The sequence below is a fragment of the Ornithodoros turicata genome, chromosome 5 (genome assembly GCF_037126465.1).
Source record: "Ornithodoros turicata isolate Travis chromosome 5, ASM3712646v1, whole genome shotgun sequence".
NCBI lineage: Eukaryota > Metazoa > Arthropoda > Arachnida > Ixodida > Argasidae > Ornithodoros > Ornithodoros turicata.
This window is the reverse complement of record NC_088205.1, coordinates 17001316-17023128: the sequence shown is the minus strand read 5'-3', so window position 1 is coordinate 17023128 and position 21813 is coordinate 17001316. Positions and strand designations below refer to the sequence as shown.

At 44.9% G+C, this 21813-nt stretch overlaps 1 protein-coding gene across 2 annotated transcripts in view; it reads left to right on the top strand.

Moving 5' to 3' along the window:
* The window catches only part of LOC135394117 (acid-sensing ion channel 1B-like), a 47531-nt gene that overhangs the window by 10920 nt on the left and 14798 nt on the right, over nt 1–21813 (top strand). The window contains exons 2-3 of one of the 2 annotated variants that reach the window (XM_064624635.1): nt 12818–13246; nt 14328–14497. In XM_064624635.1, coding sequence (XP_064480705.1) covers nt 12845–13246; nt 14328–14497 — 572 coding nt within the window. In that variant the 5' untranslated portion in view covers nt 12818–12844. Of the gene's footprint in view, nt 1–12785; nt 13247–14327; nt 14498–21813 lie in introns of both variants that reach the window. The other variant, XM_064624634.1, reaches the window with a different exon arrangement.

Below are 21813 nucleotides of genomic sequence, written 5' to 3'. Positions count from 1 at the left end.
ATTCTAAAACAGATAAAAGAAGGGATCTGAAAAGAGCGTCCATGCAGTTTTGATCACCCAAATCCTATGTCGCCATACAGATATGTCCAAGGATGTGATCAGTACAGTCTACGTGCACCCTAAATGTAAGGCGTTGGTTTACCCAGTTATGGGGCAATAGACGTTGTTTATGCTGCAGCAGGGCGTTGAAAATAATGTTGTGAAAAAAAAAAAAAAGTAAGAAGAGAGAGTTCATTGTGTCTTCTCTTGACCAGCTTGTACTCCCAGATTCAGATTCAGGGAAATGTTGTCTTCTTCTACTGTATTGTACCAGCTCGCTTGCATTCTGTCATTATGTTCTCCATTTTGGTTAGGCATAGATTCGATTGTTTGTGAGTAATCGGTACTTATTAACCTTTGAAATGGCTCGCAGGCGACACATTTGATCCGTTCACAGTGGCATTGCAAGGGGGGAGGGGGCCATACCTTGTGATTCCAAGACCACATTCGTACTTTATGAGACACACAGATTCAGTGATGGCCACTAATTTCCCAGAAATCGACATCTGGGAGGGGGTATCGAGCTTCCAAAGGGGGTAGGGGGTATATGTTTATGAACACATGTTTATGGGTGTATGCATTGTTAGCGGACCTGTAATCGGCAATCTCTGAAATCTCAAGCGGGGGAAGGGGGGATGCAAAAAACCAGGAATGGTGTACACCCCCTCCGCTTTGGGATGGGGTGGGGTGGGGTGTAGGGAAATCTCTGGTGATGGACATGCGTCGAAATGCGTCAATGGTGCTTGGACTACAGTAGAGAGTACCATATTGTAAATGGACTTAAAGTAAAATACAGAGCACCGGGAAAAGTACTTTGATGTACTCGTCAAGTAATTGCAACTGAGTTAGGGTAGTAATCTGGTCAAGTTGGCACATCACGATGAGGGTGAGCACGAGTGCAAAAAAGAGGAAAGGAAGAGGTGTGTTGCGCCTTTTCCTTTGTCCCCCCAACCCCCCTTTTTTTTTGCGCTGTGTTTTCCCTCTTCTACATTGCAACGTTAGTTTGCATAGCACCACGCGTCACCGTTTGGTGGTGACAAAATTTGGTAAAGTGCCCATGTTTTGATTGGATAAATGCTAATGTAGGCCTTTTTTGCAAGTGCTAATTCTGAAGCCCCAGCTAGTTGTTGCTTACTCATGAGTATGAACCCTAAGAGACGACATAATTTCTATTTACATCTGCACGGGCGACCAACTGTGCTATAATGGCAAGTGTTTTTTTTTTTTCGATTTTCGTATTCATCCGCGCATCTCTTGGTACACTATAGTATAGTGTACCAAGAGATGCGCGGAGGAGGACAGTGATCCATTTTCTGTTTCAGAGATAGTGATTCCAGACACAAAATGTACTTGATAAAAGAAAAAAAAAAGATTGAAGTGATATTTTCAATTTTCTGTCTTTGCACCTCCTTCTGGCTACATGGATACTTGACGGGAAGGTACTAGGCAAAATTACTTAAAGTACAGTACAAAGTACGCAATTGGAAATGTACCTCAAGTAAAGTACAAGTACTCAGAAATGTACTTGAAGTAGTACTGAGTACTTGGTACTTCCCATCACAGTACGCATTACTGCATGGTAGCGCAGCCGTAGGTTTTACGTCGCGAAACATGATCCGCCCTGAGACTAATTTCGCATTAGGTGCTCCATTCGTGAAATGCAATTTCAGTCTCGATTCGGAACCGGAAGAAGAGATGAGGACAATGAAATACTTTGTGCATTAATAATAATAATAATAATTTAGTTTGAGTATTGAATTTTTATTGCAGCATATACAAGTCATACATAACACAGGCCCGCGTAAACCGATAGGTTTGTGGGCAGAGCCCCGCGGTCAAGTGGCAAAACTCAAACTGAGTAAAATTCCAGACAAACAAAGTAGTAAAATGATGTTTGAATAATAATAATAATAATAAAGTCCACGTCTGTACGCCACTCACAGCCCAGGTTAGTCATCGCGGTGTAAAGAAAAAGAATAAAAAACAAAGATAACTCTCACGACATTTTGGTTATACGTATGCTTGCTGGATCGAAGAAAAGGTGTTCCGGGGAACCCTCAAAGATCGCCTTTTTCGTAATGCATTTAAACGCATTAATAACATTTACTATTATCGATCATTAATATGACTGTCATACTATCGCTTCATTTTGAAAAAAAAAAGAAACAAAAACAAAAAAGCACTCGAATTATGATGCATCGTTATTCTTTTTGGGTCTAAATGACTTTCATCATCACCTCGGAAACCGCTAACCATTAACAAGTCCTTCCGCATTCGTTTCAGATTTCCTCTCTTCTTTCTCTGCCTGCGATACACGTGCTTTTGTTTCGAAACTATTTCTTTGTACGAATCCGTACATATACGAAAAAAAGAAAAAGAAAAGAAAAAAAAAGAAAAGAAAGACCTGTCACGATACATCTTAATTTACGTGCAAACCACGGATCCCGTTTCCCGTCCCAAAGGAAGAAACAGGAGGAAATTAAAATTTATCGTGACTGAATTCGGCATTCATATTCCATCCTTCCTCTTCGCTATCGCTTTCCCATTTAAGATATCGTCTGTATTCCGTCGTTTTTATCGCACCGGGATTTTCATTGGAGAAATAACTTTTGTGGCGGGGACTTTGGCGAACGCGATCGGTTTCCGGTTAGCGCGAGAAACGGGCAATGTCAGGGAAGCTGTGTCTCGTTGTGTGTTCGGGAGAAAGGCGTCGCTGGACAGTGTACACCAAGTGGCCCCTAAGCCGACTGCTGCGCTAGAGTGCTGGTGGGTTATGACGTTCATGTCTTTTTAACCGTGCGTGTTCGCGCTGCGTTAAGTTTTACATTCGAGTTGGTTGAAGCCTCAGAACGGATTTCGACGCTGTCGGACGTATGTCGAAGCTAGTGTGGAAAAACTGTCGATAGTCGACTATCGATAGAGCTATCGACAGCGTAAAAGCTATCGATTGTTGTTTAAGATGGTGATGGTGATGTGATAAAGAAAAAAAAATGGGGATGTGAGTTCCGACGAAGTCGAACTGCCTATATACCCCAGTACGCTTACACACAGGAAGTACAGGCAGATGAGAGAGCTAAAATGATGGAGTTCAACATGTAGTTAAAAAGTTTCGACCAAGTAAGTGTAAACTGTCGGAATCGCTGGAGGCACACACAGCACACATTCAGCGAGTCATATGGAATGTCCATAAGCCCGGTTGTATGTAGAAAATCTCCAAGTGCCCTCAGCGCCTTGTCGGACGGCGCGGAGGACGTAATAGTTTCGCGATGTCGAAGGCTCGGGAGTTCACACGAGAGAGGCTGGCCTCTAAAACCCCTCGAGCGTCAACGTATATATCTGATACCTGAGAAGGATGTGTCCTACGTCCTCTAAGACGCCACCCTCACTACAGTTCGGAGAGTCTCGCTTTCGCAGTTTGAAGAGAAATGTGTGTGTGTGAAGTGAGAAGTTTTACGATAGTTAACTATCAATAGTACTGTTCTTTGTCTTTGTTTGCTGTCGATAGCTAGATTTGGTTATCACTGCCGATGCTTTCGGACGTGATAGACATCCTGTGCGCCCTGAAGTCCCTACAAGATCGCTCCCACTACGTTGCCTTTCAGTGGGTTCCAGGGCATTGCGGAATAACTGGGAACCACGAGGCCGACGCTGCCGCTGCCGCTGCACACCAACAACGACCTTCTATGCCCATTATACTCTCGAGAGGAGACAGAAGATCCCTCCTCAGGCATTTGTCCGATTCCTGGTCTACCCTACAGTGGCAACACGACATTCCAACTATGTCCTCTTTGGGGAATGTAGACCCAACGCTGTCATACCGACTGCCTGCAAAGCTTCCTCGTCCTCTGAAGTCACTCATCCACAGGCTACGTCTGAATGTGGCCTTCACTCCGTCCTATCGATACCAGCTAGGCTGTGAGGATAGCCCTATGTGCAACGAGTGTGGCGTACTTGCCAACGTTGAGCACATACTCCTCAGCTGCCGGACCTATCTCAACGAGAGGCGTGCACTGCAGTCGCAGCTTGCCACCCTTGGCTGCCGCCCCTTCAACTTGTCGACCATCCTCGGCCCTTGGGACACCGCGGCCGACTCCAGGACGGCCTTACGTCACGTGGTTGACTTCTTTGAGGCGACAGGCCTAAAGGACTCACTATGACCCCAGCAGCGCCCTCGGACACTCCCACCACCACGATCACGTCAAGCATCGTCATCGCCACTTCGATCATTCCCGTCATCTCTCATCGTCATCACTGATCATTGTCACCACTCATATTAGACCCCTAGCTATGGGGTAGCGTTCCACTCCTAGAGTGGAAAACCTCCCCACTTCATCATCACAATATATATGTTGTTGTTGTTCGGACCCGACTTCGTTTTGGCACTGGCACAGTGACAACGTAAACAGAATCACGTGCGACACAAGTTATTTTCGTTTAGCTGTAATGCATGAATGATGCGCTGCTATAGCAGCGAAAGAAGACGCTCATCAAGAAGAGCGCTAGGCGGGCCAGTGACAATGAATGAGAGTAAGAAACATGACCCGCGAAGAAAGGGTAGTGCACTTAAAAAGTATCGGTATCCGTAACGATACGGATATCGCGTTACCATAAATTTCTAGCGAAAGCACTCTTCCGATACCGATTTACAAAAACTATCGCGATCCGCACTCGGATACCGAAAAAAGTATCGATAACTGTAACGGCGTTACTTGTATCGGCGTTACGTACAACACTGGTCTGAAGGTCAGCGTCGGACGGAAAGCTGCTCTGAGTTGTACAACTTGTATAGAAGTGAGGCATTTTCTTTTTCTGTTTTTATCTGCTCCCCGATACTTTTCCGGTAACCGACTGTCGGTAGCACTATCGATAGTTTTCTTACTATCGACAGTCCATTATCGATAGTACTAACGATAGATGACCATCGATAGCGCTATCGATAGTTGTGCGTCACTGATGTCGGCCCAACACGCACGTTCCCCAGAGCGTTAGTCGCGCTCGTGACGTTGCTCACCTCTGCAAGGCCGACAACGGCGAGCCCTTTCAGCAGTACGAGAGAGGGAGAGAGAGAGAGAGAGAGAGAGAAATACATGATGCCGATGATATGGGGATGACTTCCGCTCATTGAGCAGAATGCTACCCCATCAGCAGTACGAGAAAACAAGTGCGCAGCCAGTTATTTGTACCCGCTTTCTTCGAGAGCCGCAGTTCCTTCTGTATTTGTGACCGGTACAAGCAGCTAGACGCGCGCTTATTGTCTTCCTATTTTGATTTTATCGTAGGTTCTCTTTTCTCATACAGCAGCTAATCAAATATTCCTCCCTCACCTCCTCAAGACGGCGTAACTCCTTGGGCTTAATTCGAACGGTAAGACAACATTTGTTTGTAAAAAAAAAAGAAAAAGAAGAAAAAAAGAGATGACTATTTTCTTTCAATTATAACCAATCTCCCTTCAAATCCGCTTACGCGGTGAAGGGAGGCAAATGGGAGCCGGTCCCTCATATACAGGAGAGGGGCCCCTTGATAACGCGATCACCAGCGGCATGGCCGAGTGGGCTAAGGCGTCCGCTCGTTGGCGGTAACCAAGGTCGTGCTGTAGACTGGGAGGTGGTGGGTTCGAATCCTACCGCCGGCTGTGCTGTCTGAGGTTTTCCCTGGGTTTTCCGAAGACTTTCCAGACAAATGTCGGCACAGTTCCCCCTGAAGTCGGCCCAGGACGCATACTAATCCCCCTGTCCCCCCACTCCTTCCTGCTGTCCTCTCTCCATCTGTCCACATCTGTACGCCGCTCATAGCCACAGTTGCTTCGCGGCGCTAACACGCAATTAAAAAAAAAAAAAAAATGATAACGCGATCAGCCCCCGGGTGGGCCGTGTCCTTGAAGACGTGGCCTATCCAACGGTCTTCGGGGCAGCATCGCTTGCGGTGCTGTTTCCGGGTAGATTTTTTCCTAGAATCAATGTTCTTTTAATGCCATAAAAAACCGCACACTGCTGTACGTGGAATCTGAAAAATGTTAATCAGTGACTAAGACTTTTGGCTAATTGACTTTTTCGCAGGGTGTCGGAGCGAATCGAAAACCGGAACCGAAAACCGAAAAAAACCCCCGCTATTTTGGTGCGAACCGGAACGGATTCGAACCCGCTACGTTTTTTTCGCTCAGGAGGGGAACCGAAAAATTTATTTAACGGTTTTCGGTCCAAGCAAAAACTTCGCCGGTTTGGACTACGAGTAGGCGAATGAAACTGTCGTCGTGTGTTCTGAAGTCATGTCATGGATACTTTACGAGGGTTACGGTTAAGGTGCAAGGCATGTCGGTATACTATGACCCTTAGGCTGCCTTTCTAACGTTTTATCGTTCGCGCACATAGACTTAGATGTACATGTGACCGGTTGTGACTCTCTACCAATGTGCCGTAGTGTTCGTTTTAATTTCATCTGCCCAAACTCTCCTCAACTAAACAGCGACCCAAGGGGGCTGCGAAACTGCTTCTCTATCGGTAATGTCGCGCAACGTGTCCCTTGTTTGAGAGCAGCGAAGTTGAATACATTTACGTATCCGCGAGGCAAGTGCGTGCGAAGTGGCCCCTCTTTTGTGGACAGGACACGAAGAAAAGAAAACGGAGCCGTCGAGCGCGTTTGTGAGTGAAGGTGTTCCTCGATTTGCGTCGTACTCGCGCGGTAGTGCTTACTGGCGAGGAAGCAGCAACAGGCATTCAGATGGGACGCGATCGCACCAATCCAACAAGAAAGTACTTTACGTATGACATCACAACAAAGAAGTCCGTCTGTATCATGCGCTTCAAGAAAGGAGAAAGCCTATTTGAACAGACAGTCACCTACAGGAACCAGGAGCTACCACTTTCACAGCTGCCTATTAATATTAAACACCATGTATGCGGTATAAACGGGTTTACATTTTGCAACATTGATTTTTTTTCTGGGAATGAATATGCCCACCAGAAGCGGAACCGGTTAAAACCGGTATGTACCGTTATTTTTGTTGCTCCCGAGCAGGACCGGTACCGGACCGTTTATGATAGAACTGGAACGAAAACCGGAACGAAAAACGTTTCGGTTCGACACCCTGCTTTTTCGTACTGACATGACCCCTAATACAGAATCTCCAGGCCATCACAAACGATTTCAGTATCTACCACTCACGTATGAGTAAACGTCTAGAGCCGTTGAAAATGACCGGCCGGAGCTTGTTCCTTTCGTTACGGGCCATTATGCGGAACTTTTATCTTGGAACACCCTGTAGATGGGAATGACTTAAGAAACTGCATGTTTGCCGGGAGATAAGGGCATATTGTCATCCTTGTCAATATACGAGACACTCCTGGTAGTCCTTATCTACCCTCTCTGTCTGAGCAGCATATAACTCCTGGGGTCCGAGGCACTCTCCACAACAGGGACCAAAGGAAATCACCCGGACGTTCGCTCTCGTAATTGAAATGAGGCTGTGCCGGAAATTGAGGGCTCCGTGGTTCGAATCTCAGCATCGCTGCCTTCAGGGATATTGTCACCAGAGCCTCGCTTTTGTTGCTTCTTCCAAGAGAAAAGTCAAGGGCCTCCCGCTGTTTCTATTTGTACCGCATGCTGGGTTCCTGCTTTCTACTGACCTGCCCGCCTTCCCTCCAAGCGTTTCTTTCGGTTTTGTCGTGTAACTTTGTTAGCCGCCGCAAGGAGGCTTACCTTCGTCGTCGCAGCAATCGCGGCAACTGTGCCAGCGATCCGCCGTGGTTTATTGGACGCGTTCGATAGTAACCGAGGGTATAACAGGTACAAGAATCACAGCCACCCTTCTCTTGGTCATATCCGGTGATACCGAGCTCGGAATGTTCGATGTTCAAGAAGAAATGACACAAAAGAGTAGGGCAGGGGTTTTTGCGCAATATTTTCATCCCAATGGGGTGTTGGAATTCCGTCTAGGGTGCGTGTGATATCTGGGTCTGCTGGTTTTTTCCAGCTGGTTTGGCTTTTCTGGCTGTTTTTCTGTTTCATGGGGTGGTGGTGGGGAAAGTGTTATAGGTCCCCACCTCCCCAGGGGTTCCGGAAAAAATGATCCCGGAAAAAATGATATCTGGTTGCGTGTGGCGTAAATAATGGTCCCACGGGGTTCCGTGCGCCCAAAAATACAGGAGCGTCGTTGTGGACAGCTGATGAAACGGATCATGGCTGATCAAGTAGTATCATTCGCCCTCCTGATTTGAACAATGTAAGCTGAATGAACAATAAAAACTGCACGCCATCAATGAGGAACATAAAAGCGTTTACGTTCGCTGCACCGCTTGTGTTGTGCGGGTTGCATTTGTTTGTTCTGTTCCCATCTCTCTCTCTCTTAGTGCAGACAACGCGACAAGATTAGCAAGCGATTCTCCAAGGTCCTGCTATACTTTCTGCGTACTTCTTGCAGATAGGTTGGAGAATGGTACCCGCATTCTTTTATAAAAGGAAGTATTACAGAGTAGCGAGCGGAATGGCACGTTACATCATCTTTATTCGTACCAATGAAATAAAACGCCCACTATCCTGAAGCTCCGACTTCACGCTCGCTGTACGTGGATGTAGTCGGATCTACGAGTAGTTACCAATTCAACATGGGATGCTAGTATTTTCCTATTGTCGGTCGGACAAAGATTTTGCAGTTATGCGTACTTTAGTCGATGAACCGCTAACAACTCCGCTTCAGCGGAAGCGGAGTTGTAAGGGCAATGGAACAATGAACGAGTGGGTGTACAGCTTTTATTGTCCATAAACATCGACACAGAAAAGATGCAGGGGACAACCGTAAAACCCGTGTCCGACGAACAGTAGAAAAATACTAGCATCCAGGAAACGATATCATTAGCGAGGTAGTGCAGCGAATGATATCGATTGATCGACTGATTTTTAAAAGAAAAAAAAAATGAGATGTTAGTTTGGAGCCACTCCGGGCTGGCTACTCCAGGACACGTTATTAAGAAAAGAAAGGGAAACTACACAAAACTCGACGCTTTGAAACGGAATGGAAACAGAATAAATGCGAACGTCCCCACCTAGCTTGGCACCAAAAACGAAATCTCAATGCACAAAAACAAAGAGCGTCACAATGTGTCAGACAGGCCCGTCGAGACGAGAAATTGAACCTCTCTATGCAATAAGGGGATAAGTCGAATTATCCCCTTTTTAGTGTTTTTGTTGCAATGACAGCTACATACAAGTATGTACCTGCAAAATAAAATTTAGGACCATACAGCAATTTATTGACTCGCTACAGGAAGGTAAGATACGGGAAATGCATGCATGGGATGGACAGCCAGATCCGGCTCCTTTTCTACACACGCATACAAATGGTGTAGCTTAAATTTTGCTACGATGCGGAAATCAACTTGGATTTCCATTCGAAAAACATATTCTTCCTATCTCACGTGACTGTGTCAGCAGGGCTACTGAGCGTTGTAATCGGAAAAACGTGCGCACTGTGCTAATAAGTCATGATTTGCTGGCCATGCAGAACATTATGTTCGAGATTGTGCTCGTTTAGCAATACTATAATCACGATCTAGGCTGCTCCACTGCACAAAGGTAACTTCGACCATCCTGCCGTCAACATGAAAGTCCGATTCGTGAAAACTGTTTTCTTCCTGCACGAAAGCCCGGCGCGTGCGTTGTTATATAGGAAAAGGGGATATGTCATGCTCCTGGATTTCAATTTCAATTCAATTTCAATTCAGTTTCTGCTAAATCACACACGCAGAAGTGATGCGAATTGGACATGCATGTAGAGTAGACACATGCATACATGTTACACATTTTGCATTTGCGTTATTCGAGGAAACTTATCTGCAATTGCTTTACCAAATATTCACTCGCAGTTTTCTCAGTTTGGGATTTTTCGACTTATCCCCTTATTGCATACAGAGGCTCAATTGCACAAGGGCACGCATGGCAGGTATGAGCTGATTTGCTAGCCAGCACCCAAGAACCTTTTCGGTGGAGTATGGCCGATTATCCAGGCGGGACAGGGACGACGCAAGGGTGCAACGGTGTGCACTGTACCTCGGGCAGTCTTGGAGTATATGATCCACGTCCTCAACTACATCACACAGACCGCAGTTGGGGGACGGGACCATGCCGAGCTTAAACAAAAGTCGTCCACTGTATGGCACGTTGAGGCGAAGCCTGTAGATGAGCGACGTGATGGGTCGAGGAAGCGCTGACGCCGTATGAAAACGGAGATCTGGGTCCACCTTGCGCAGGAACGACGTAGAAGGGACACTTCTGCGCCAGTGTTCACTGCACAGACGACTCATAAGAGTACCAATTGCTTGCTTCGCGTCCGCTTGGGTGAAATACGTAGGGTGCGTCGGTACGCCACGTGCCACATGAGCCCGTCTCGCAAGAAGGTCGGCAGCCTCATTCCCAGGGACGCCACAATGACCTGGGATCCACTGCAAGGTGATGTTATGTGTCTGTGTGACAGCACACGAATACTCCCTGAGGGTCGTCACACACCAGTGGAGCGAGGGAGCTCGAACCCATGGTGCACTGCAGAGCTTGGAGGGCGGTTTTGGAGTCACTGTATATGGCCCACTGCATGGGTGGTTGACGGGACACAATGAAGGAAAGCGCCATAAGAATGGAATGCAGCTCGGCTGCAGCAGCCGACGTCGGGTGCGACAGCCTATAGCGCTTCGTTCAATCGACAGCTCAGCCAGACTTGTACGTATTTGGAGTATTGTATTTAAAATACTGTATTTTAAATACAATTTGCGGTATTTTGGTACTCTATTCAATACTTTTTGTTTTGTGTACTTGTACTCTATTTAAAATACATTTTATGGTATTTTCTACTCAATACTCTAATTACATATTTTGGATCTCCCTCTCAAACTTTCTGGTTTGGTCTTTCCATTTTCTTGCTTGTTCAGTGGAAATTTCTTGAGTCTCTTGGACTTGACCCGGACATTGGCCCTCCTTGGAAGTCTGCATTTAGAGATATTGCCCCGTGTGTACTAATCCTTGGCGAGTGAGGGTTCTATTATGTGTGCCCTGACGCGGTAATGCCGAATTCTGACCTCGCCGAGCAGGGACCTGCTAGAAGTTTGCTTTGTTCTGGGTCACATATGCTTAGTTGAGTTATGTGACATCTCTTTGTCACCTTTCTGGGACTTGTGTTTAGATGACTCCTATTACACCGGGACAGCTTGCATAGTACGCGGGGTATAGGTGATTCATGTCACATAGCGGCGACTTGACGCATTGACCAGTGACTGGTGGCTTTTTGCGTTTAAGGATAAATGGTATCTTAATTGTATTTCAAATACTTATTGAAGTATTTCTTACTCTATCTTAATTACTTTAATTTTCATGTATTTATACTCTATCTTAATTACATTCTAACGTCAGTATTTATTATCTTATCTTAAATACATTTTTGAGTATCTTGTACATGTCTGACTCAGCGAATGGTATCGCTTTTATGTTACTCATTGAATGTCATGTAGATTTTATTGTGTTGTTTGAAATACTACTGGCTTCCTCCTGGAAGCCTAAGTAGGAATGGGAAAAGACAACAAAAGCATTCTTTCCAAAAACATATTCTCCATAAACAGGTAAAAAAACAGAAATAAAAAAGATCGGAGAGCGAATGATTACACTCGATTGGCTGTGAGTGTGTTTCATCAGCTATCCGCGAACTACGCTACCGTATTTTTGGCTGCGTAGGCGCCTGCGGGCCCATTTTTTGTCGGCCACACAACCAGGGACCATTTTTCCCTGCATCCCCGCCACAGACAGTGTTTTTCTCAGCTCCTCATTGACAGCCCTCTCATTAAATCGACTCTTCTCGTTCCATCAAATTCCTGCGCAAATCCCTGGCCGCATCACTTCACCACATAACATGCTCCTAAGCAATCATCATCCCGAGTGACTCCTTTTTGTGACACTTATGCAGAAATGTTAATTGTCACAAAAAGGCGTACACCTCACGCTTTCCACAAATCAAGAATGATAGAGATATCACTTTGTACAGTGGTTGGCCTTCAGCGTGCTATGTGGTGAAGCTTTGTTTTAAGAGTGCAGACTCGGAGGAATTGTTACCCATGGCCATAACTAACGTACACTCTTAAAAATGAACTTCACCGCATAGCACGCTCCTAGCCAACCATTATTTCGAATGATTTTGTTATCTGACCTGATTCGCTGAAAACGGGGGGCGTACGCCTTTTTTGTGAGAATTATGACCAGCATAAGTGTCACAAAAAAGGCGTACGCCTCCTGTTTTCAACAAATCAGGGCAGATAACAATATCATTCGAGATGATGGTTGGCTAGGAGCGTGCTATGCGGTGAAACTCATTTTTAAGAGTGTATCAGCGGATGTCTCGCAGCATCAGGGTGACGAAGAAAGAAGGAAGTAATTGAAAAGGGTTAGCCAGCTTCAGGATTTCGAACCCACATCTTCTGGATTGCCGGTCCAGGGCTCTAGCAATTGAGCTAAGCTAACACACTTCCCCAGCAACTTCCAAGGTTGCGTCATTTGAGGGACAAGCCACGCGATGTGTGTCCGAGTCCTGCAGCCATGGCTAGCATTTTCAGTGACTTCCTTCTTTCATTGTTCTTAGGCACTTGAGGCTTTGTGTGTTGTCCTCTCTTCTATGTTCCAGCCTCAGAACATCAATTTCCATCGTGTTCATTAGAGTAACGCCACTTGATTTTTGTTTTATTTCGAGCTCACGAACCCTAAACTTCCAACGTTTTCAGATTCGCCGATTTCCCCAAATTTCTTATAGCAGCCTGTACGCATAAGCCTGTCCTGCAGAATGGACCGCTGGAAGCGCGAAGAAGGTGCTAAAGAAAGATCGACGACAACCGAGTATCTCAGATTGCTGTACTCCACGTACTGCCAAGCAGTTCGTAAATCCCCTCCCATCTTCGGTCTGGGAATACTCTGCGACCCGGATACATCCAGGGTACGAAAGTTGGTGTGGATCCTGGTGATGTTACTCTTGGGTGGTGTGGCCACGATTGGCTGCGGCTGCATCATCGTGGAATACTTGGAGTACGACGTTACGGCTACATTTCAAAGGCTCTCCAATAGCTCCATGAGTTTCCCCGACGTCACAATCTGCAACTCCAATCCGTGGAGAAAGAATCAACTCTGCAAAGAGAATTCCTGGACTTTGGTCGATTTTAACCTGACTTCCCAGGCATGCAGTCCTGCGGTAAGTATACAAATAGATATCCACCATGGGGCGAAAGTAACGTGCAATAGAAGAAGCAGGAGTTTCTTCTAAGTGTCACCAGGTCGCGTGGCTTGCGTGTTGGTTCATGTCACGTCGAGACTGGGAGGTACACGGGTTCAAATCCTGGTGCCGGCTGTGCTGTCAGGGGTTTTTCCTGGGTTTTCCTCAGAGGATGGGGTGTTGGGAAATGAGCTGTGCGTATTGCGTCAGAACGTGATGCCCTCCCGTCACATTCTAAAGACAGATCTTCACCACATAGTACGCTCCTAGCCAACCGTCATATACCGAGTGACATCATTCTTTCCCCTGATTTGTCGATAACCGGGGGCGTACGCCATTTTTGTGGCATTATGCAGTTCGTAATTTGCACGTAATTTGCTCCCAGTTTTCCTCAAATCATGGGAGAGAACGTTGTCGTTTGGGATGACGGTTGTCTATAGGAGCGCGCTATGCGGTGAAGCTCTGTTTTTAGCGTAGGCCCTACACTCTTAAAAATGAATTTCACCACATAGCACGCTCCTAGCCAACCACCATGGCGAATGACAACGTTCTCGCCCCTGATTTGTTGAAAACGGGAGGAGGAGCCTATTTTGTGGCGTGCATATAATGGCACAAAATAGGCTCCTCCTCCCGTTTTCAACAAATCTAGGGCGAGAACGTTGTCATTCGGGGTGATGGTTGGCTAGGAGCGTGCTATGCGGTGAAGATCATTTTTAAGAGTGTAGTTATCGTGGAACACTCCAGAGTAATTAACAAAACGGGTCTAAAAAATCTCTAGGATATATGGGTTGACGTCGCGCGGTCTGTCGATGTTCGATGGGCCAGTCTCCCATACATCTTTTTACCCTTGACGTCTGTTGACTGATCCCTGGATGTTGGAGGCCGCTGTCTCAATTCAATCGAGATTTCTATTGTCTTCAGTATCACAGATCAAACATCTTTAAACACAGTACCGTGTTCATGAACGTCAATTAAAAATGATAAACTGAATGATTCATGAAAGCAGGAGACGTGATAGTAATACGGTTATTATTTCAAGCCAAGATACGTTTCGTTACAGGCTGAGGACTTGAACTTGACTTACAGAAAGAATCTGAGCCACACTTTAATGATGTCTCTCTCCAAAGGCGAGACAGAAAAGTGTTCCGAGGAGTCGTCCAGGATGAGCCACCAGTTGGAGGACATGCTTGTGGGCTGCGAATTTGAACACCATGACTGTCGGGACAAGCGGTATGTGTGGCTATATACACACGTACGCTTTCTGTTATGCAAGTGCACTGTCTATACTTCTATCACCGAGGTACCAACCCGATGGAATTTTGCGTACCCAAGGTACACCCAATTACATTCCGAGTTTAAAGGAGCCCAGAATGCCATCTCAAAGATCTTCTGTTTCTGACGCATTATTTATTTATGCTCGTTACGTTACATCGCCTTGCCGCATAGAGTAGCGGGGTACAAAACGAAAAATAACTGAAAATGTACATAACATTACAACAATCACTGGTTTCACTGCACTACACAATCATCGTTGACCATATAAGACTATAATTCGTTACAAAGGAGAGAAAGCATATCGTACGCGTCAAAACTGGAAAACCTAACCGAAATCAACGAACTTAACTGCCGAAACCTAACCAAATCGATGAATTTCACTGCCGATACAGATTCCACAAACCCGCTCGGTACTCATTACATTACTGAAAGTAAAATCCCTTTTTCTTGCAAGAGTATGAAGGAGGAGAGAGGTCAAGTCGGTGAACTTTACTGCACATTGTAGTTCCAATCATATATAGTTCTGGAAAAAAATGAATGCCTAAAAACGTCTGTTCTGCAAAGATAGGGCCCCAACTTCCTGTGGTGGTCTAATCGTTATGAAAGGACCTGACTTGGCTTGACAAGTAACACAAAATTCTTTCTGTATGCATAATTTTTCTTTAAAAAAGGCATCCAAACATCGACGCGCGCGTTCCCGCTCAGCCCGAACTGCACGGTGAAACGACGAGGAGGAGGAGGAGGAAAAGGAGGAGGAAGGAAACGTCACCGATGATGTAATTACGGTTGGGTGACCACGTTCCAGTCGGGACCAGGGCTTTCCGCTTTTATTTTTTTCGTTTCTTTCCCAGTTCTCCCTGTGTAGCAGACGACTTTTTTCTAAACCAATCAGTGGGCTGTACGACAATGACGTCAAAGTGATGCGGGCGGCTACACTCTTAGAAATGAACTTCACCACATAGCACGTTTTCCCGTTTTCAACAAATCAGGGGTGAGAACGTTGTCATTCGGGATGATGGTTGGCTAGGAGCGTGCTATGTAGTGAAGTTCATTTTTCAGAGTGTAGTTGCGGGCATTGCCACCGCTGCGCACGGTCGCGATTTTTGGAATCGAATTCTGCGATATTTACGCACCTGTAGAATGAATCACTTCGTATAGTGGATTTTAAAGGAGGTAAGAAGTCGTATCTGCATGTATTTAGTTACGGGTTTAATAGATGTAATATTGTTCTTCTACGCTTCGTAATTCTATTTACCCAATCTATTGTTCAATTCTTCTCTTTCATAACTTGTGCAGCGTTAATACAAAAACGCACTCTCTTTCGTATTCGGGCGAGTACACGCACCGCCGTCCAGATACCTCTATCCATCGTGACGTCATCTGAAGAATTGTAGCACCCAATCAGATGCCTACGCGGAGGTACACATAACGTTCTGCTTTACCCTCTTCAAGATGAACTTCACTACATGGCACGCTCCTAGCCAACCATCATCCCGAACGACAACGTTCTCGCCCCTGATTTGTTGAAAACGGGAGGCGTAGCCCATTTTGTAGCCGCCACATTTCCCCAGGGCGTGAGTCGTGACGTTGCCCACATACGTGAGGCCGACAACGGCAAGCCATATCACCACCACCACCACCACCACCTTGTAGCCGCGCATAATAGATACATAATAGGCTTCGCCTCTCGTTATCAACAAATCATGGGCGAGAACGTTGTCATTCAGGAAGATGGTTGGCTAGGAGCATGCTATGTGCCGAAGATACGCACCTATCAAATTCACCTATACAAAAGTGTCACAGACAACACGTTGAAATCGCTGTTTGGAGCCGACACAGTCGGCGGGCTCGCATGGTACAGTTCATAGCACCTTTATTAGGCAGGTTAACGGCTTGGTTTAAAAAAGGGCTGAAGTGCTTTCTGTGCTTCTTTAAAGTAGCGTTAAAGTAGCCTTCATAAATGTTTCGTCTTTAGCTACTACGTGTTGCACGATAAACCACATGTGTTCCTGCGCAATACCAATGATCACAGCTCGAATATCACCATGGAGACATCACGCTTCTTTCGTTCAAAATTTCATTTTGACAATGCGCTCAGAGATGGTTGTCACTAAGAAAGCTGATGTGTCAGGAGGTGAAGGGCGCGGGCGAGATAATACGTCCTAACTAGAAAGAAACTAGAGACAGAGAGAACAGACAACAATAATTCAAACACAGCAACCTATAGGCACCCAGCAACTATATAGGGGTAAAGGTGCAAATGTGGGTTTAGTCTACCCGTAGCGCCTACAGATATAAAAGCGGAAGACATCCCTCAGAGGGCACGGTGGCACGCCTTCGAGCATGAAGTTAAACATTCTTCTGTTCACCGTGCAGGTTGGTGGTAAACGCTTTACATATGGTTATAAAAGTGACATCCTGTTATTGGTGGTGTTGCCGTGCCCAAGTGGTTTGTGTGTTGATACGATAGACTTGTGGAGCCAGATATGCCACGTGTTAATGTCAGGGGATATAGAAGAAAACCCTGGTTCGACTACGGAAGAATTAGTACAATTACTAATATCTAAACAAGAGGAAATGGAGAAATCTATGAAAAGCACACTCATAAAAATGATGGTGGTGGTGGTGATGTTGAAAGGGCTTGCCGTTGTCGGCCTCACGTACTCATAAAAATGAACTTCACCGCATAGCATGCTCCTAGCCAACCATCAACTCGAATGATATCGCTTCAAAACGGTAGGCGTACGCCTTTTTTGTGACACTTATGCTGTTCATAATTGTCACAAAAATGGCGTACGCCCCCGTTTTCAGCAAATCAGGGCAGATAACGATATCATTCGAGATGATGGTTGGCTAGGAGCGTGCTATGCGGTGAAGTTAATTTTTAAGAGTGCACCCTGCGAGAAATCAAAGAAGCTCAGGCAAAATCAAGTAGTGAAATTAGAGTAGTGCGAGACATGCTTCAACAAACTACAACTGAGATGGGAGCTAGATTTCATAAATTGGAAACTTCCTTCGTGGTCTTATCCGAGTGCACTATGAAAATTGATGACCTTCAGACGACCGTTGGGCAGCTTAAGCATGAGTTGGAAAATATGCAAGCTAAGGTTGTTGATTTAGAGGAACGTAGTAGACGAAATAACCTGATTGTATTTGGCATACCAGAAGATGAGTCGTCGGACGACCTACAGAAAATTGTGATGGACGATACATTCTCAAAGAGGCTTGATGTCCTTGTGACAAGCATCGAGAGAATTCACCGTGTTGGGCGGAAAACGCAAGGAAAGGCAAGGCCAGTGATAATGAAACTTTATGACTACAAAGAAAAAAATGTCTGTTTTGTCGAACGCAAGAGAGACAAATACATGATGACGATGATATGGGGATGACTTCCGCTCATTGAGCAGAATGCTACCCCATTGCTATTGGGGAAAAATGAGAGGATGGTGATGGTGTCGAACGCAAGTAAACTGAAACTGAAACTGAAATGCAGGCACTGAAATTTCAATAAGCCACGATTATTCTCGCCACACTATTCGTAAAAGGCGGCTTTTGTGGCAGAGTTGTTCGTCCGAGAGGCAAAATGGAATGAAAGCCAGGTTGGTACATGATAAACTGAGATTGAATGATAATATCTATGAATGGGATGACAAAACGAGTTGTCGTGTTCCGGTATCTGGCAGTCAGAGTAATGTAAATAGAACAAGCGATTGACTTTGCTGTTACTGCGTTCTTAGTTGTAATGCGAGGAGCATAGTCAATAAAGTGTTAGCGTTAGAAGGGTTACTGCTCAGTTATGACCCATTGTTGGTGGCTCTTACTGAAACGTGGTTGACGAAGGACATCCCGGACGACGATATTGTGCCTCCAGGTTATAGAATTGTGCGACGTGATAGAGAAGGAAGGGGCGGCGGTGTTGCTCTCATTTATAAATCAAATATAGAATGTATTTTGATGAGTGACCAGCCTGCCGATGAAGCAGTATGGTGCAAAGTCACCGTTTGTGGTTTAGTCTTTACCGTTGGAGTTGTGTACAGACCACCGAGTGCTGCGCCATCCTTCCTTCAGAGTATGATGGAATATATTATTAAAATTTCCACGCAGAGGACTCGATTGTTGCTGCTGGGTGATTTTAATTTGCCGTCCATCAACTGGGGTACCTTTGTAGAAGGCTCAATTGAAACACAAAATTCAGAGTCATTGATTGATTTCGCTCTTCGTTTAAATCTAAAACAAGTGATAGACAAGCCAACACGAGTTACTTCGTCATCGAGTAGTATATTAGATTTAGCGTTTATTCCCCAGGATCTCACCTGCGAGGTAGATATTGTTGACGGGATATCCGATCATAAGTTGGTTGTTCTGAATTTTAGCTTTGAACAACGTGTAGCTTATGCCATTCCTAGGTGGAAAAATGTGTTTGACTTTGGTAATTGTGACGATGTCGGTGTTACGGATTATTTAGAACACAAATTTTCAGACTTCACGGAGTTAGATGCAAACATAGATGTAAATGACCTTTGGCTATTCTTTCGTAATATCATTGAGCACTGCTTATCGAAATTCGTTCCCACGAGACGTAAGAGAGTTAATAGGAAGTCGCCCTGGATAACGAGAAGCATCATTCAGTTGAAATGTCGAATAGCTAGATTGCGAAAACATAAATCTGTTGACAAACCAAAGGTCTCGCAATTGTGTTACCAGTTAAAGAAAGAGCTTGGTGAAGCCAAGGATAGATTTCACAACGTCACCCTAACAGCGTTCATAAAGGATTCTCCAAGTAAGTTTTGGAATTACTTAAAAAGGGAAACTCAGTGTATGATACTCAATTGAAAGTCCATATCTGAGAAGACTAGCATCGCTGACGAATTTAACTCTTATTTTCGAAGTGTCTTTAATCGTGATGTTGGCCGATGCAGTCAAGATCTAACTCCAAAGATCGATGTAGTAATGGATGAGTTAATAGTTTCCCGCGAGGGTGTCTTGAATTTATTATTAAACTTGGATACAAAGAAGGCTGTACACTCTTAAAAATAAACTTCACCACACAGCACACTCCTAGCCAACAATCATCTCAAATGATATCGTTATCTGCCCTGATTTGTTGAAAACGGGGGGCGTACGCCTTTTTTGTGACAATTATGAACAGCATAAGTGTCACAGAAAAGGCGTACGCCCCCCGTTTTCAACAAATCAGGGCAGATAACGATATCATCTGAGATGATGGTTGGCTAGGAGCGTGCTATGCGGTGAAGTTCATTTTTAAGAGTGTAGGGCCTGATCACATACTTAACGCTTTTCTTAAAAAGTACGCTGAATGGATGTCTTACTTTCTTACACCCATATTTTATAAGTCAAAAACTGGAGTGGTCCCCGATGACTGACTGGTTGCATGTGTTATCCCACTGCACAAATCCGGATCCAGGGCTGATCTTACAAATTTTCGTCCTATATCTTTGACCAGCATTTGTTGTAAAATGCTGGAGCACTTGGTATATAAACACGCGTCCGCTTTTCTTGAAAAACACCAACTGATTTATAAGCATCAACATGGGTTTCGTAAAAAACGATCCACTGTCACACAACTTGTGGAGACAGTTCATGATCTCTGTGGCACTATAAATCGTAAGGGAAAAACTGATGTTATATCTATTGACCTGCAAAAAGCGTTTGACAAGGTTCAGCACCGCAAACTCTTGCAAAAATTACGTTGCTACGGGTTTAGTGATACTTTACTGCATTGGTTGTACTCGTATTTGAGCAAGTGTACACAATATGTGAATGTTGATTCCCACTTCTCTGGCGTTCTTTCAGTTTATTCAGGGGTACCACAGGGGTCAGTGCTAGGCCCATTATTATTTTTGTTATATGTAAACGATATGGATGATTGCATTTTGGAACCTATCCAACTGAAGCTATTTGCTGACGATTGTTTAATTGTTGTCCAGTTGAAACCAAAAGTGATCAGGAAAAGCTCAATGCTGCCTTCCTATCCATCGTCAGTTGGTGTAATACTGGGGATATGAATATTAATTTTAGTAAAAGTTCCTATTGCGATATTACTTTAAAGCAAAGCTCACATCTCTCGTTTCGGTATGGGACCCCAGAAACTTGTTTAAATGAAGTATTGGCGTTTAAGTATTTGGGGGTAACAATTACAAGTAGAATGAACTGGGGAAGTCACGTTGACGCTATTTGTTCATCTGCAATGCGCAAGTTATTTATGTTAAAGCGAAAGCTCTCTAACTCGTCTTTTAATGTTAAATTATTGGCGTACGCGTCAATACTTAGACCGTCGTTAGAATATGGCAGCAACGTGTGGGATCCACACACAAAAAAAGCACATTCATAAATTAGAAAGCGTACAAAATAAGGCGTTAAGATTTATATTTTCTGCATACAGTAGGCTTACATCCGTAACTTGGTTGAGAAATCGTGCAAACCTTGATACCCTCGAGAAACTTAGGAAACTAAATCGAATGTTTTATGCGATTTATACTGGTCAGCTGGGTGTTGATGCTACTCGCTATATGTCTCCAAAGCTACAAGAAAGACCGTTACGGTCGGCTCATCAGCATACATTAAAGCCATATCAGAGTAGAGTAGACGTATTCAAGTTATCTTTCTTTGTGAGAACGCCGGAGGAGTGGAACCGGTTGCCAGTTCCTTTGCTTGGTGATGTATGTAACGACACTGTGTTTACTCGGCTGTTCGAAAGTGTTGTGTAGCATGGTGGTAATATTGGGAAGAATTGTGTGTCTAGACGTTTAAAGCCTTTCCTCGATGTGCTGATATGTTATTTGCCGCTTGCGTCGATCCCGTCGTATGAATGTGTGTATGAGTGAGCAAAATTGTAACAGTTAAAGGAGGATGAGTGAGAGAGAGTGGCTGGTTTGTCCCTTGAGATGACGCACCCTGGAAGTCGCTGAGAAGGCGTGTTAGCTTAGCTCGGGCTATTCGGTACCTCCCGATCCGTCCAGGCGGCGAGCACCCGTGAGACGTACTTATTTTGCTAGGTAGTACGGAGGAGCCTATCTGGCTCAAAGTACTTGAGCTTGTTCTGTCAAGCCCCACGGAGTATCAATGGACTGACCCTGGTCCTCAAATCACACTCACACTTTTGTACATACTTCATCTCAAGCATGTATTCTTGTGTCATCCCTCTTAATCACATACCGCATCTTGCATTGTAAATAACATCTACGTCTTGAACTGTAACAGTGTGAAATAAACCGTTCTTGAAAAAAAAAAGTGTTAGCTTAGCTCAATTG